Raw genomic sequence first — 18013 nt, 5'->3', positions numbered from 1 at the left:
CATACAACTGTGAGGAACAGACCCAAATCCAAGCCTTTCTGTGATCTTCATCTCCATCCGAGCAGCGAGTCAATGACCATAAAAGGCTGCACTAACTGGATAAATGAACGCTCATTGGCTCTCGCAAAGTCTCTTTAAGATAAGTCATGTCACTTGGCGGCAACCTTTGAAACACCTCTCAGGCATCCAAGTGCAGATCCTATCTCTTTGAACGGGGAAACATCAAATTCTCCAAAACTTTCACTAAGTTTAGGATTAAATTTCATATTTGAAATCAAATCACCAAAGAAATCTGATAACTGTGTCATAAATGTCGTTGCTTTTTGCATAAATAACATTATAAAAAGTTTATTTCTCAATCTAGATCACTCAGTGCGCATGCGCAGTCCAAAAAGCACGTCTCAGAGTGCTAACTGTTTCTATGGCAACCGGCAGCTGCAGTGATGTGCTGACTTTACCAATTAGCGATTGGCTTGTTCATTCAGAAGGTGGGGCTTCCTGCTATCGTGCGGCCATATTGAGCGTTGCATTTTTCCCAATTTGCACACTTGAATGAGTTCACGGGTGTATCGGGAAAATAATCTGGAATAATTTTCTGCTATTAACAACATCAATTCTGCACTGCACCTTACACAAACATACTGTATTCTGCCAGAGAGGACTTTTTGACAGTTTTGCAATAAATAAATGTAATTGTAATATAATTTATCTGTCATGTTTTTCATATACTGTACTGAAATAGTTCTTTTTAGGTTCCTGAGGTAGGAATGGGATTAACGCACAAAAAATGTTTTAATGCTATATTGCTACAAAATTTTTTTATTTTCCTGCATATTTTGGTCAATTGCGCTTTATATTTGCAAAATTTAGGTTTGGGGCTAGGTTAAGGTGTTTAAAAATCGAAATCGCTTGTTGATAAAATGCATCGATACAAATATATTGATAAAAAAAGATATGTAAATGTTTTAATGTTTTTTAAGCTAAAATATGTAGCTATTTGTACATTTTAAACATTGAAATACGTCTAAAATTTAAATTTTAGCATCAATAAAAACGTACAAAAATGAATGTTTTGTGCTTGTAAATATTACGTACCTGTATTAATACATAAGTTGCGTTTAAACATGAGACCAGGCTGGCCTACCAGAAGTTAAAGAAGGAAAGATGCTCACCAAGTAAATGCACATTATTCTTTCTATATACCCATGAAAACAAAAATAATAATTGTCAATTATATATGTGCGCTCTAATCCAAATCTTCTTGAATCCATACAACTGTGAGGAAAGACCCAAATCCAAGCCTTTATTCTGTGATCTTCATCTCCATCCCGAGCAGCGAGTCCAATGACCATAAAAGGCTGCACTAACTGGATAAATGAACGCTCATTGGCTCTCGCAAAGTCTCTTTAAGATAAGTCATGTCACTTGGTGGCAACCTTTGAAACACCTCTCAGGCATCCAAGTGCAGATCCTATCTCTTTGAACGGGGAAACATCAAATTCTCCAAAACTTTTCACTAAGTTTAGGATTAAATTTCATATTTGAAATCAAATCACCAAAGAAATCTGATAACTGTGTCATAAATGTCGTTGCTTTTGCATAAATAACATTATAAAAAGTTTATTTCTCAATCTAGATCACTCAGTGCGCATGCGCAGTCCAAAAAGCACGTCTCAGAGTGCTAACTGTTTCTATGGCAACCGGCAGCTGCAGTGATGTGCTGACTTTACCAATTAGCGATTGGCTTGTTCATTCAGAAGGTGGGGCTTCCTGCTATCGTGCGGCCATATTGAGCGTTGCATTTTTCCCAATTTGCACACTTGAATGAGTTCACGGGTGTATCGGGAAAATAATCTGGATAATATTTTCTGCTATTAACAACATCAATTCTGCACTGCACCTTACACAAACATACTGTATTCTGCCAGAGAGGACTTTTTGACAGTTTTGCAATAAATAAATGTAATTGTAATATAATTTATCTGTCATGTTTTTCATATACTGTACTGAAATAGTTCTTTTTAGGTTCCTGAGGTAGGAATGGGATTAACGCACAAAAAATGTTTTAATGCTATATTGCTACAAAATTTTTTATTTTCCTGCATATTTTGGTCAATTGCGCTTTATATTTGCAAAATTTAGGTTTGGGGCTAGGTTAAGGGGTTTAAAAATCGAAATCGCTTGTTGATAAAATGCATCGATACAAATATATTGATAAAAAAAGATATGTAAATGTTTTAATGTTTTTTAAGCTAAAATATGTAGCTATTTGTACATTTTAAACATTGAAATACGTCTAAAATTTAAATTTTAGCATCAATAAAAACGTACAAAAATGAATGTTTTGTGCTTGTAAATATTACGTACCTGTATTAATACATAAGTTGCGTTTAAACATGAGACCAGGCTGGCCTACCAGAAGTTAAAGAAGGAAAGATGCTCACCAAATAAATGCACATTATTCTTTCTATATACCCATGAAAACAAAAATAATAATTGTCACCACAAAAAAAAAAAAAAAAAAAAAAAGACAAACAATCATATTATACCAAATAATGTAATGGATAAATGCATTGTGGGAAATGGGCATTAGGCTGCACTGTTGGATGGATGTGTGGTAGAGTCTTATCTGATGGTATGTAGTTAATCGGACAAAGCCCAAAGTTGAAGCGTGACCCTAGCTGATGCATAATCCAACTATTTGAAATGAATTCATTCCAAATGAACAGTTCTTATACGGTGTGAATAAAGAGGTAAAGCATTAAACATCACAGTTGCATGCAATACATTGTTCACAAGCCAGCTGCACCATGTCAGTGTTTTAACAAGTTCACTTAAAGCAAGTGAAGTGTAAAGCTGAATAAACAAGCAACAAAACACTGTTCCAGCATTCATTCTGCAAGCTAGGAAACCAAATAACACAACAGAAACTTTGCTCAGATTGTTTTCAGAAATCCAGGACATTAAATACAGCGGAAGCTTCACTTAGAATGAAGTTTCTAAACAAAGCTGTAAATAACCACAGAATGGTGTATCAGGGCTTGTTCTGGTGGAACAACTGAGTGATCAGACAGTCCGGGCTTGATTTAGTGCCTGCTCCAAACTCCCTAGCAATTCCCAGGCCGATTCAGAAACAAGCACAATAGATAATCAAGTGTAATTTATATTCATGGCAGCGTTTGTATGTCATGAGCATGGGATATCACTCAAGTATATCTGTATCATACAGGAAGCCATGTTTGTGTGTGTGTGTATATGAGAGAGAGAGAGAGAGAGTGAGAGAGAGGTTGTAAATTGAAAATAGATAGAGAAAACAGATAAATCCATGACTGCCACTGAAGGATGTTCTGTCTTATACGTTAGACATATATTTCACCAAACATCTGTGTCAGTGCATATTGAAATGATATGGGTACCTTAACCTTGGTCTGTCTGTTTGGTGTTAAATAATGCATTGGTATCAATGCAAACAATGTAGCTGCACCGGAATCTTGGCCTGTGGTCATTGTTTGTATAAAAAACGAAACCTTTCAAACTCAGTCTAGAAGAGCCACCTGTCTTCCCAGCCACTACCAACAATAAAGCACAACAATCACGCATTCATCACTTCAAGTAATTGCAAGTTAAACCATTCTTTGCATCACTGGCTGCCAGTTTTTGCTCAAATCGAGTTTGAGACTCTTAGACATACAGAACAAACTCCTGCCTCTGTAACTTCCTACCGTACAGTACCCTAATTGCAAAATCTGCATTCCCTCCAAAACCCTGTGGTTCACTTTTCTGAACTTTCACTGTTTCTTCACTGTTGGAATGATCATTTAAACCTATCCAGGACAGCCGGGTGTTAAGAAATGTCTAAAGACACAGTCCCCTCTAGGAGACCTTGACTTGACTGGACTTGACAGGGCAAACAAATTATTATCAGTTCTGTGGCAAAAAAAAAAAAAAAAAAAAAAAAAAAAAGATCAGGAGCCCACATTCCCTTCAGTGGCCCTTGATTCAGTCCCTTTTAGAAGAAAAGAATACAATTACAATTATTATTATTATTATTATTATTATTATTTATTCATTAATTCATTCATTTATGCATGGCATGGCATACTTTAGTGCACACTTTTAGTTTTTTTTTTTTTTTTTTAATTTAATTTAAACTTATTAAGATAGAACCAGATTGAAACAGTTGGCATGTATTATATAGCTTTTAAACTTTTTACTTTTAGTGTTCTCATTACCATCTCTCACTTGAATTTTTTACTGTGGTACTTCTTTAATATTTAGAATTCACAGTTTTTCTCAGAATGCAATGCTTATATTACATATTGAAGTCTATCTAAATAAAAGTCTCTGCAATATGTATGAATTTAAATGTAAATACAAAAAACAACAAAGACACTCAGAATGCACGAAAGCACTTGACCAGCAACACAATGTTCTGCTTAGTTTAGTCTGAATGGACTTCAAGGGCCATACCAGTTAATTCAAGGTCAAACCTAATTCAGACTCTGAAACTTATTCAAAGTTCCCTACACAGGAGGGTATCCACCAAAGTATCAAAACTTAATTAGTGCTTAAGCCCCCTCAACTCTTTAGATGAAAGAAGTAATTTAACCTGTCTGGGACAGAGCGAGAACAAAATGTTGGACGCCTACACACCTGTGAGAGATTCCCAAAGCTCTGATCCAGTTAAAACCTGTCTCTCCATCTCTCCGTCTTTCCCCCGCTATCTTTAATACTTAGTCCTAAATGATGATGACAGCTCAAAACAGATTTGAAGGAATTCATAAGATGAGAAAAAAACAGAGACCAATTTAACACAGTTGGAGCTTTTGTTGTTGCAGACATGTCGCAGAACGGCACTGTTTGTTCTGCATACTCTTACAGATAAAAGCTGGGATTCTCATCGAGCTCAGCATCTCCCATAATCCTTTGCTGCAGGATGATAAACTGCTGTAGGGTGTTTCTAGAATATGTGGATCTAGTTTCTAGAAAACTCGAGTGGGGAGCAGAGGAATCAAGGGTGCTATATGGTCTCTTCAGGGCAGTTCAGCTTGTCATAACAACTCACATCTTCATGCTCTTTTTCTTTCTCCCTCTCCACCTCTCCCTCTCTTTTCCTCTGTCTCTTGCTTCATGTCAGCCGTTAATTGTGTTTTGATGTTCTTGCAGACTTGTGATGGTGCTTCTACCCTTTCAAGCCCAAACACAAGCGGAGAGTTGTCCATTCACACAAACATACACACACACACACACAGTTGTCTCTTCAAATATACATCAAACCTGCTGTCACCTCACAGACACGCAAGTATGCATGCTCTTTTGCATACATCCATATTCTATTTCACTATCGTCCGTTATTATTTTGTCCCCACCGATTTCCGATCGGTTTCATCCTTCGCTGTTTTTCGGCAGCCCCTGATCTCATAGACTCACCCGTCACCACACACGCACACACAGTCAGCCAGTGCTTATGTCAGATACAATGATGTCAGATGAGGTCTTTGCATGTGAAGTGTGTGGCATGTTTTAAGCGATTCCCCAGCTCCTCTGTCCCTGACCCCATCTCGCACTGCCTGTGGAAGTAAATATTTGCACGCAATCATGAACTGTTGAGAGTTGCCTGCGACCCACAAGCCCTCGGTGCATTAATATTAAACACCATAGATACAAAGTAGGGATGGAGAGGGAAAAGTGTGGGAGGAAGGATGGAGATGTAAACGGCTTGTTTAAAAGGATGGACAGGATGAATGCATGATTTTAGGTGTATATATATATATATATATATATATATATATATATATATATATATATATATATATATATATATATATATATATATATATATATATATATATATATATATTATGGCAAGCCGTTCAGCGAAATAATTATATTTATAAAATTAAGTCTGAATATATATAGAATGAAAGTCCTGAATATATAGAATGAAATCTGAATATATAGAATGAAAATCTGAATATATAAAATGAAAGTCTGAATATATAAAATGAATGTCTGAATATATAAAATTAATGTCTGAATATATAAAATGAAAATCTGAATATATAGAATGAAAGTCTGAATATATAAAATTAATGTCTGAATATATAAAATGAAAATCTGAATATATAGAATGAAAGTCTGAATATATAAAATTAATGTCTGAATATATAAAATGAAAATCTGAATATATAGAATGAAAGTCTGAATATATAAAATTAATGTCTGAATATATAAAATGAAAATCTGAATATATAGAATGAAGTCTGAATATATAGAATGAATGTCTGAATATATAAAATGAAATTCTGAATATATAAAATGAATGCCTGAATATATAGAATAAAAGTCTAAATTTATGTGAAAGTGTGAATATGTGAAAAGAAAGTGTACACTTGTCAATTCTCACTGAATAATGTGTAGCTTGTTTTAGCCTTTTGAATTGTGATTCATTTAAAAATGTCATTCACTGAAATTTTCCAATACTTTCATGAGCTACAAGACTTTTTGCAAGAGTGGGTCATACTCCAAACAACATAAACAATTTGGAGTCTACATCACGTCATCTCGAGGATCATATTTCCATCCTTGCAACATTCTTAGCAGTTATCGGCAGTCATGTTCAACAAAATGTTTGCTGAAAGAACCTTATGCATCATTCTCGAAGGAATTTATGAATCTCTTAGGGAAATGTTGGCTGAAATAGTCCTCCAGGAAGAAGCTGATACACAAGTGCATGGTTAGAAGTGCACATTCTCATCACAGAGAGGAAGGCTGAGGTGAGTGATGATAATTGATTGTACTTTAGGCTCTTTGCAAGTTGCAAACAAAATAATTAATACAAGTTATGCATTAACACTTTGTGAATTAGCACATTTTGTTATTTTGTTTTTTTCTCATTTGAGGTACAACATATCAGCTGCTCTATTGAATTCACATGCGGGACTTAGGATTTAGCTGGATGGCCATATCACGAATGTTGTCTGTAAACATTCGAACACTGTACAACCACAGGAGACAACTTGGTTTAGTGGACTATGGACTTTCACAAACATTCAAATGTTGATCTAGATCATCATATTACTGAGGTTCTTCAACAAACCCCTGGATCAGGAGAGACATACATCACTGGTAGTTTGAGGGAAGAGGGATCAGAGTTCCGCGATGGCGAGTGCGAGAGCGTTTAAGAATCATAGATCCAGTGGGAAGAGTCTTAAGAGGACGAAGGGCTATTCAACGGAGGGTCTACATGTCTCTGTCCCAAATCAATTGTGGTATGTGTTTGTAAATTTGTAATTACTCTCTAGCTGTGTTAATGAAGCAGATTGCTGCTGTTGTAAAATCAAAATGAAAAAGTGAGATAATGCAACATAAAAAAAAGTATAAGCATGAAAAAAAAAAACATGATATTTAGATTAATTAATAAATTATTTATTTATTATTATTTATTTATATTTCTAACAACAGTTTTTTGGCAAGAAAAAGACAACCAAAGCCAAAAAGTTTAACTTTGATGTGGTTTATAAGAATAAGAATAATGATAATAATAACTATAATAATAACTAGGAATTCCAGAAGCCTTAGTCTGGATCCAACCCTAAATGAAGAATCAAATACCTGAGAAGAGAAGATGCAACCATCAGAAACATACAGAATTACCAAAATTTGCCTATATAATTTGCATATATAAATTATTGTAGAAACTTGATTTGGCTGTTCTGCAAGAGGTATGACAGAATACATTAGTTACTGATCAGCTGTTACTTCAATAATTACTTAATAGTTATACAGTAAGAAACAGTATTTTAGTTTAGAAAATTTAGAAAATGTGAGATACCGATACATAAAAAAAAAGTAAATGTATAAACAGGAAGGAGGAAAAACATTATGAGAATGTGTTATTTATTTATTTTTCACAAAAGCTTTTTGGGCAAGAAAAAGACAAAAAAGTTACACTTTGATCCAATGTGGTTTATAATAATATAAATAATCCTTATTTCAGGCATATTGACACAAACCACAAGTTAAATCCATGGGGATTCGTGTTTCACGGTGGAGTTGATGGCTATAGCCGCTGTATTACCTACCTGAGGATGTTGCACGGACAACAGAGCATCAACTGCCTTGCAACTTTTCCAAAATGCAGTGGATCTGTTTGGACTCCCACATCATGTCAGGGGTGATGCAGGTAGTGAGAATATTGATGTTGCAAGGTTTATGATTGAGAATCGAGGGGCAAACAGAGGAAGCTTTATGGTTGGTTGTAGTGTTCATAATCAACGCATCGAAAGATTGTGGGCAGAACTTAACAGGGTGGTGTCAGCTTATTTTAAAGATCTTTTCCTTTTCATGGAAAATGTTGGCATTTTAGATAGCAACAACCCACTTCACATTACGGCCCTTCATCATGTTTACCTTCCAAGAATAAACAGATCTGTTGATGAGTTTATAAGCCAGTGGAACCACCATAGTTTAAGGACAATGGAAAGCCACTCCCCACTGCAACTTTGGACAGCTGGAATGCTCCAACTTCCTGAAAATCAAGGACCACTCAATATTGCGCATGTGCAAAGACCTTATGATCATCGCCGGTGTCATCCTGAGTTAATCACAGTAAATCCCTTGACTGACGATGGAAATCATGGAATAGAACTTTTTTCGCAGCATGTAACTTGCTTGAAATAAATACTTAGTCTGCGAAGTAATTTTGGTAATGTTTATCACATTGAAGTTATTGTGGTGACAGAAAAAGGCATTAGCATGTAAAATTATGATTTAAAAACAAAATACACTTTTCTTTCACAATGAACCATTGAACATTATTACCATATAAATAGTGTATATTATATGATGCATCCTTGTAAACGTTTGTAACATAACCCTGTTGTTCAAAGTGAAACCTGTATTTTAAGTTATTAAATACATTCATTTTATGTAGTTTTGTGTAGTGTAATTTTGTAACTACAGTATATTATATAAAATGAGAATAAATGTTACATTAAAAGGTCTTGGATGCACAAGTCTCACCACTGTAGACACACAAAAAAATATAAGCCAGTGCACAAAAAGTAAGAACAGAAAAACATTTATTTAAAAGAAAGCCATACACAGCCTATAAAGAAATAACAATTCTGTCATAACAATGAAACCGGGGAACATGGCTGTTCAGGTTAGAAGACTGGAACATATAGCTTGAAATACATCTTAAAATGTAATGAAGAACTTCAATTTCTTTTATTGTTTTTTCATTTGTTGTTACAGTAAATACAGAATGTTGGTATCAATGAATAACATAGTGAAATAACAGCAATAGCATAAACAATCTAACTTAACTCAAGCTCTACATGCCTTGAAAATATTACCTCTCACGCTCTTCCAAATCCTGGTGAATTGCGTATTGCAAAATCCATGTCAGATCTGAAAGCAGTGTACACTGCATGAACTGGTATGCGTAGAATATTTTCACAAGTATTGGCCACTGGAAATCGGGAACAGGTAATGAACTCAAGTCTTGGCTTTGGAGAGAAACCCAGTGCTGGAATGCTGTCACATCCAGTGAAGAAAACAAGAACATCCTCCAGAGAGACATTGTTTTCAACTGTAAAACAACAAAAAAAGTACCACATGTCTATGTTAAATGATACCACTGGAGTAATGCAAAATTGTTATAAGAGTAGTTATATTTGAAAGGGTTGCTCATAATGTCACATGCAACACTAACAACAGTCTGGTGAGTATAAAGAGCCATTTAGCAGAATAAAAGATAGGAGTTGGTGAAGACTGTAGCAAATAATCTTTCTCCAAGCCTCTGTGTATAAGGCAAGGTTCAAAAAGAAATGATTGATTGAGTCAGTGTGGAAGAACTTGACTGGTCTGCATAAAGCTAACTCCAAATCCCAGCTGAACATCTCTGGTGTGACTTTAAATGTGGACCTTGAGCCAAAAACTCATCACCAAACACCAGTGGTGTTTTTTTAACCTTGCCTTATACACAAGCATTGCCATGTTAGAATAGAAAGGGTCCTGTCCAAACTGTTGCTATAAAATTAGAAGCACAAAATTTCCTACAATATCATTTTATACTTTAATATTAAGATTTGCACTCATGGATATTACTAAAGAAGTCATACCTGTTCATTGAAAGGGGATGACCCAATACTTTTGGCAAAATTAGCTTTAAATGTTATATTAATGAATTTATAGTACATAAACACCAATTCAAACATTGCAATATAAATATATATTTTTCCCACCATTGTCATGCACCACTATGATGGAGCCAAAAACAATTTTGAAAATAACGGATTGCGTTGAAACCTGTATGAAATACTAAACTTACTTTCAGCATCCTGAAGATAGTCTTGCCAGAAAGCCAGGGTCCGGCACTCTGCTTGAAATGCATTACTCCCTCTTTCAGAATGAATGATTTGGAAGAGATTCTCCACATCATTTGCGGTTAAGGCCTTTTCAGCCTTCACAAAAAGGCACTTTGACTGAACAGGATAGTTTTGGAGAGCATCTAGGACACCCAGAGACGTTAAGCCATCTCTGAACCTATTAAAAAGGAAACACGCTGTAATGTGTAGTTTATGTGATTTGAAACATGTAGCACTAGTATTTTTCATTTTTAATTAGATGAGGTTCCACATTGAATTATTATGTCCTCCTGTTGTGGTGCACTATAAAATGGAAGTTGAGGTCAATCATAAAATTTTCTTATACTGTAGGCACACTTTGTTAGCAACTCAAAAACTTTTTTTTGTACATGCTTTCCTCTTCTATCTCTTGTATTTCTGCTATTTTACAGCCATTAAACTATATTAAATTTTTCTGACAAAGTACAATTACATTATGTGTTCATATATAAACATACCTTTCAAATGGTGCACGGGTCCGCTGAAGGACATACCAATGAGCCAGATCCAAAGCAGTCTCCTGTTTGTTTTCCAGTGTTATGCGTACATTGTGACCAGCAAGACTGATTAAGCTAGCAGCCTGTTCAACTGCATCTTGTAGTTGTGAATCAGTCTGGGCCTGTAAGATCTAAAAATATATACAAAAAAAAAACATTGTTTGAATGAAGATATACAACTATTAGCTGTAACGTCAATGTTAATGAGTGCATGCAAAAATAATAATTTATCAAAATACAATATAATTAAAGTAAAATATGCCTACCGACTGCAACTGTGACTTTGTTTCTTCATCAGTAATATCTTCAGTTTTGACCTTTACATTGTCAGGGCCCTTTTGAAGACACTCATACATAAGTTCAGACAGGAAACATGGACTCTGCCCCCCATGGGCAATTGACATTGCCATGATCTGGCCAGCATAGAAGTATGCATTGTCTTTCATCGCTATTATCAAATGAAATTAAAACATCATTGTCATTGTAAGTACAACATTTGAAGATTCTTACATTTCCTACTAAATCATTTCAGGTACAACATATTTAGGAATCCAAAATAAATCCTTTACTTGACATCAATATGAATTTATAAGTAGTGTACCTTTGGAGTTGCATGTGAGGACTTTAGCATTAGATGGTCCTTCAAAGATGCCAATTTTGTCCTTGATTTCATGTAGACAGAGTCGGAAAAACTCCCGAGTAGGTCCTCCATTGTCCACAGCACCCTCAGATGTTCCATAGTCATCAGTAAACTTAACATCCACCTTCTTCTCGGGTGAAAAATTGGATCTGCCCATTGCTCTGGATGTTCCATCCCACACATTTCTTCTTATGATATTGAACCGTACAATGCTGTCATTATTTACTCTCGAACCAATCTGCTCCATTATTCTCTCTAAAGTCATCCTTGAATCACTGAAACAATAATAAACAATAAAATAATACAAAAATGACAATGGTAACTCGCCCATTATATGAAACATACAAAAATTATATATTTTTATTTTATATATTTTATACACTTTTACACCATGATTTAAACAACAATTAAATGAAAACAATATTATAAATATTGCTGAAACAATAACCACAGAAAAGATTTGATATGAGATAAAGAAAAAAACAACATTGTGCACACATAAATATATTTCTGAACCATTTAGGTGGTAGCCTGTTTATTGCTACGAGTCTAGAAAATTAAGCTATTGCTATGTTACATTAGAATTAAACATTTCTACATAACATCTTCTACTGACCTCTCATTTGTGCTGGACTCTAAGGACCTTGATATGGCTTCCTGGAGATCAGCGTCATCAGAGAGGTATTCTTCCTCAAATAGGTCAAGGTATGTACTAAAAAATTAATATATCAATATTTTATAATGAACAATGTTTAAGTACATATATGATGTTAACAGAAATAGCTGCATTACTACAGGACAAATAACATCCTAGATGTAATAATAACATTGTCTACTGCTGAGTGACTATTCTAACACAAAATTGTTAGAATACTAATTGTTATTGTAAACAAGGCCTACTGACGTTAAACCCTGACCATGACAATCCTGTATAAAAAGAACATGTACCTGTAGGTTGTGCTGGGTGCATTGGTTTGGGTGGGACTATGGGATGCCTCAGAGGTGTTGCTAGCAGAGAAGCATGGTGTGTGTCCAGTGCCACTGATAGTGGGACCAATCGAAAAGATGTTGGTGTAGCCACTAGAGATGACAGATGTTCCACTAGACAAGGTAGGAGTCTCATCAATAGTAATGGCAGCAGCAACAGAAGACATGGTGAGGTTGTCAGCTGAGATGGGTGGTGCATTGGTGCAAATATCTTTAGTGTCAATACACCAAATAACTTCATCTCCACCAGAGATGGAAGGGGTATTACTGGAGAGACACTGGACTTCAACAGTGGAGATGGCTGAAACAACTTCTTTGGAAATATCAGGCACACTACCAATGACTGTAAAAACAAGGAAAAATAGTTGGGTTAATTTTTTATTAGGATTTCACTTATATGAGAGTGTTAGCAACAGAACACATTTATATCTTCAACATTGCATTATGTAGTAGATTTAAAATAAAAATGAAAAAGTATTTACCACATTTGTCAGGATCCAATGTTTCTTTGAAATCATTCTTGTTTGTGTTGCTACTGTCTTCATCAGAACATGACTGTCAATTGAAGCAAATAAATACATTTATAATAATAATTTTAGTAAATGTATGCTAACCAATACACTATGCTAACAACAAAGCAAACATTTGTTTTAATTGTCACAACATACTAGTACCAAAGTAAAATACAGTTTTGCCATTGTCCCCTGTTATATACAGTACTGTGCAAAAGTCAAATATAGTATTTTCACATATTTTTATATAGGAAGTATTGTTTACGTTTCTTTTGACATTAATTGTAATAATCCATTGTAATTTATGTCTCTTGGTGTTATATTAGACAGCAACTTGTCTTTTGAAAATCATATTTCCCATGTTACAAAAACAGCATTCTTCCATCTTAGAAACATTGCCAAGCTACGAAACATGTGTAAAGCATGTGTTTCTGATGCAGAAAATCTAGTTCATGCATTTATGACCTCTAGACTGGACTATTGTAATGCACTTCTAGGTGGTTGTCCTCCTTTGTCAATAAACAAGCTACATGTAGTCCAAAATGCAGCAGCTAGAGTCCTTACCAGGTCAAGAAAATATGATCATATTACCCCAATTTTACAGTCTCTGCCCTGGCTACCTATTAAGTTCCATATCAGTTACAAATGATCATTACTTACCTACAAGGCCCTAAATGGTTTAGCTCCTGCGTACCTAACTAGCCTTCTACCACGCACCCTAAGGTCACAAAACGCTGGACTTTTGGTCGTTCCTAGGATAACAAAGTCCACTAAAGGAGGCAGAGCTTTTTCACATTTGGCTCCCAAACTCTGGAATAGCCTTCCTGATAATGTTCGGGGTTCAGACACACTCTCTCTGTTTAAATCTAGATTAAAAACGCATCTCTTTCGCCAAGTATTCGAATAATGTATCTTTAATTGTGAGTGTAGTTGCATCTGATCAAATGCACATTTTTATTCTTTAGCTTAGGTTAAAATAATTAATTTTACTTTGTTGGAACAGAAGCTATGCTAATGATGTCTCTATTTGTTTCTATGTTTTGCCACAGGATTTACATCCCATGGTAACTAGGATTTACACAAGCTCCAGTCTGGATCCAGAACACCTGAGAAGAGATGATGCTGACCCTCAGAGGACCTCAGATGATGCTAACCCTGAATCAACAACATAACTAACAAATATTGCTACAAGTGTGACTGCATCATATAATAATTATTAAAGCTGCAGTAGGGAACTTTTGTAAAAATATATTTTTTACATATTTGTTAAACCTGTCATTATGTCCTGACAGTAGTATATGAGACAGATAATCTGTGAAAAAAAATCAAGTAACTTTGGCTCCTCCCAGTGTCCTATTGCCATTTGCAGAAAGTCATCCGCTCCCGGTAAGAAACAACCAATCAGAGCTGCGGTCCGTAACTTTGTTTGTGTTCAAAATGTAGAAAAATTTATATAATAAGCGAGTACACCATGAATCCATTTTCCAAACCGTGTTTTTAGCTTGTCCTGAAACACTAGGGTACACCTATAATAAGTGTTTATATTCTATTTTAGATTGCTTCAGGGATACCGCGGCGGAGTAACCCAGTACCTTTGTGATTCTTCATAGACATAAACAGAGAGAAGTAGTTCCGGCTACGATGTTCTTCCGCAAGACGCAAGCAGTTCTGTTTATTAGCCGCTAGAGCATCAAAAGTTCCCTACCGCAGCTTTAATTATTAATAATATTAATAATGTTCATCATCTGTCTGACTACGTCTATGTAATTTTTCTACAAATCCTCTCATACGTGCACAAACTGAGAGTCACCACTTATAAGCTACTACTAAATGTTGTAGAAACATAATTTTCTGTAACGTTGCTTTGTAACGATTTGGATTGTAAAAAGCACTATACAAATAAACTTGAATTGAATTGAATTGAATTATGTATGCACAAGGAGTCTAACAACATCCGGTGCACCACAAAGAGATGTGATCTCACATCACCAAGTCCATGTGCGATTGGAGAAAAAGAAGAAACCAGAAGACTAAATCCAGAAGAACTATGGCAACATCTCAAATATGCTTGAAGAAAGATCTAACAAAAAAGCTGTAAATTTTGGATGCTTGCAAAAATAATGAAAAAATGTAATTTAACAATTAACTACTATTAACTAAATCATATTAAAGTTTGTGTTTCAACAGCTTTAGTCCTTGGTACACTTGCAAGTAGTTTTGCAGGTGAGTTTCTTCAAGCATCTTCGAGGTGTTGTCACAGTTCTTCTGGATTTAGTCTGTCTCAGTTCATTCATGTAATCACAGATGCACTTGATGATGGTGAGTTCAGATCTCTGTGTGGTGCAGACCAACTGTTGTCCTTGTGCAAACAAAAGTCTAATTTGATTATTACACTTAATGTCAAAAGAAATGTTTTGAAATATGAATTGATATTTCCTATATACACACCACAGCAAAATATATTAATAAGTGGCTTATAGCAATTTTTGGAGGCTGAAAATACTAGGGTGCCTAAGAATTTTGACAATACTGTAATTTAAAATAAATAAATAAATCTTCTGCACTACTTACAGATTCTTTCTCTTCACTTAAAATGACCTTGTCAGGCCTGACATAAATGGACTTCTGATGAAAAAGTTTTTTCAGAAGGTCTCCACCTAAAGTCTGTTTGGAAGTCAGGGATGGCTCCACTAATTTGTTGTGGCACGACATCAAGATTTGTAATCTGACGAAATAAAAAGCACACTGTATATGAAACTTATTTTGAAGCTAGAAAACCATACAACAGTACATGGAAAGGTATGGTTACAATACACCATTTGTCTACACATTCAAATTTTTATACTCTCAGTTTATCAGTTGGTCAGTTAATATAAATTTAAAAGAATTAGATATTTACAACCATAATGTATTGACAAAATCCAATATTTTGTTAATTTTGTTACATATCACAACAAGGGATATTTATCAAAGCACATTATATTACTAGTATTACTGCAAAAATATAAAATAAGTAATAAATGTGATTAAACACAGCTAACGTTTACCTGCATCCCTCCACAACTGGCTGGAAGGCTGATGTTATAGTCTGCATAACTTTGTCGGCGTCCCAGTCACAGCCAAATTCTAAGGCAGATTTTATATGACCATTTTCAAAAAGCCAAGCTTTCTTGGCACGCCTTGGCACATGTGTAGATGTATGGTCTGGCAGGAGAATAACTTCTTTGGTGAAAGACTGAGCCACCGGACGTAAACTGCCTAGTGCCTGAAACCTTAACATTAAAGAAAATCAACATATTCAATTCAATTAAATATGTATGTACTTTATATTAAGTTATCTTTTCTGTTTATAAATTGGAAGCTGTGTTAAATGAATTTATTGTAAACTGTAGTTGATATTAAGAATTATTTTTCTCTCTCTCTAGTTTATAGACAACATTTGTGCACAACCATATGTCATTACTACAGCAGTGAAACACCCAAAGACTACTAATTCCAAAGTTTAACTACTTAAGCCTCATTAATGTATATTACATTTAAAGATGTACAGTTGTCTACATCTGAAATCATACTTAACACATTTCACCGATATTTCTGAATTTTGCTATGACAAAAACTCTTATCACTTCCAATTAATTTTGTTCTTACCTCTTATGTCTAGGGCCCTTTCGAGTGAACGGGCGAAGATTGTAGATAGCTGTGGGTGGTCCCTGTGAGGTAGAAGGCATGTTTCTTTCTGTAATGTTTGCTTGATGAGCAGGAACGTCCTGGGCTGTGAAGTTCACCGCATTCGCTCTTCCGCGGTGAAATAGCGAATACATTTCTTCATCAGTAGAACGATGTTGAGTACGGTTGCCAGTATTTTGGCCCGTACACGCATTCGCCAGGGTGTTAATTAGATGATCGTTACTTAAAATTGCTGCTACTAAATTTCGTGCGGACTCGCTCATTGCTCAAAATGTGTAAAATAGTAGATGAATAACACAAGATGGCGCTGATAACATCAGATTTTCAGACATTCGTTTTATATATTCAGACTTTCATTCTATATATTCAGAAATTCGTTTTATATATTCAGACTGTCATTCTATATATTCAGACTTTCATTCTATATACTCAGAAATTCGTTTTATATATTCAGACTTTCATTCTATATATTCAGACTTTCATTCCATATATTCAGAAATTCGTTTTATATATTCATACTTCCATTCTATATGTTCCGAAATTTGTTTTATATATTCAGACTTTCATTCTATATATTCAGACTTTCATTCCATATATTCAGAAATTCGTTTTATATATTCATACTTCCATTCTATATATTCAGAAATTCGTTTTATATATTCAGACTTTCATTTTATATATTCAGACTTTCATTCTATATACTCAGAAATTCGTTTTATATATTCATACTTCCATTCTATATATTCAGAAATTCGTTTTATATATTCAGACTTTCATTCTATATATTCAGACTTTCATTCCATATATTCAGAAATTCGTTTTATATATTCATACTTCCATTCTATATATTCCGAAATTTGTTTTATATATTCAGACTTTCATTCTATATATTCAGACTTCCATTCTATATATTCAGAAATTCGTTTTATATATTCATACTTCCATTCTATATATTCAGAAATTCGTTTTATATATTCAGACTTTCATTTTATATATATTCAGAAATTTGTTTTATATATTCAGACTTTCATTCCATATATTCAGACTTTCATTATATATTCAGACTTTCATTCCATATATTCAGACTTTCATTTTATATATTCAGACTTTCATTATATATTCAGCTTTTCATTCTATATATATTCAAACTTTCATTCTATATATTCAGACTTCATATTATAAATATAATAATTTCCTGAACGGCTTGCCATAATATATATATATATATATATATATATATATATATATATAATACAAAATATATAATAACAAAATAAA

General features: G+C 34.4%; 1 protein-coding gene and 1 long non-coding RNA gene across 2 annotated transcripts; one reads left to right on the top strand and one right to left on the bottom strand.

The window, feature by feature from the left end:
* The first annotated feature begins 7246 nt into the window (after nucleotides 1–7246).
* Nucleotides 7247–12777, top strand: LOC113070623 (uncharacterized). The gene is made up of 3 exons (XR_003279963.1): nucleotides 7247–7281; nucleotides 9962–9963; nucleotides 12700–12777. It is a non-coding gene; the product is annotated as an uncharacterized LOC113070623 (long non-coding RNA).
* On the bottom strand, nucleotides 9109–17089 carry LOC113070622 (G2/M phase-specific E3 ubiquitin-protein ligase-like). The gene is made up of 11 exons (XM_026244025.1): nucleotides 16697–17089; nucleotides 16096–16320; nucleotides 15620–15773; nucleotides 13019–13091; nucleotides 12498–12879; nucleotides 12166–12261; nucleotides 11511–11824; nucleotides 11176–11357; nucleotides 10871–11040; nucleotides 10337–10551; nucleotides 9109–9595 (listed from the first exon to the last, which is right to left on the bottom strand). Exons 1-11 carry the CDS (start codon nucleotides 16996–16998, stop codon nucleotides 9363–9365), a joined length of 2346 nt encoding a protein of 781 aa, XP_026099810.1. The 5' UTR covers nucleotides 16999–17089; the 3' UTR covers nucleotides 9109–9362.
* Between the last annotated feature and the right edge of the window lie 924 nt (nucleotides 17090–18013).

Source organism: Carassius auratus, unplaced genomic scaffold (genome assembly GCF_003368295.1).
Source record: "Carassius auratus strain Wakin unplaced genomic scaffold, ASM336829v1 scaf_tig00004969, whole genome shotgun sequence".
Classification (NCBI taxonomy): domain Eukaryota; kingdom Metazoa; phylum Chordata; class Actinopteri; order Cypriniformes; family Cyprinidae; genus Carassius; species Carassius auratus.
Note: the sequence above shows the minus strand (reverse complement) of the source record. Positions and strands in the feature narration are given on the sequence as shown.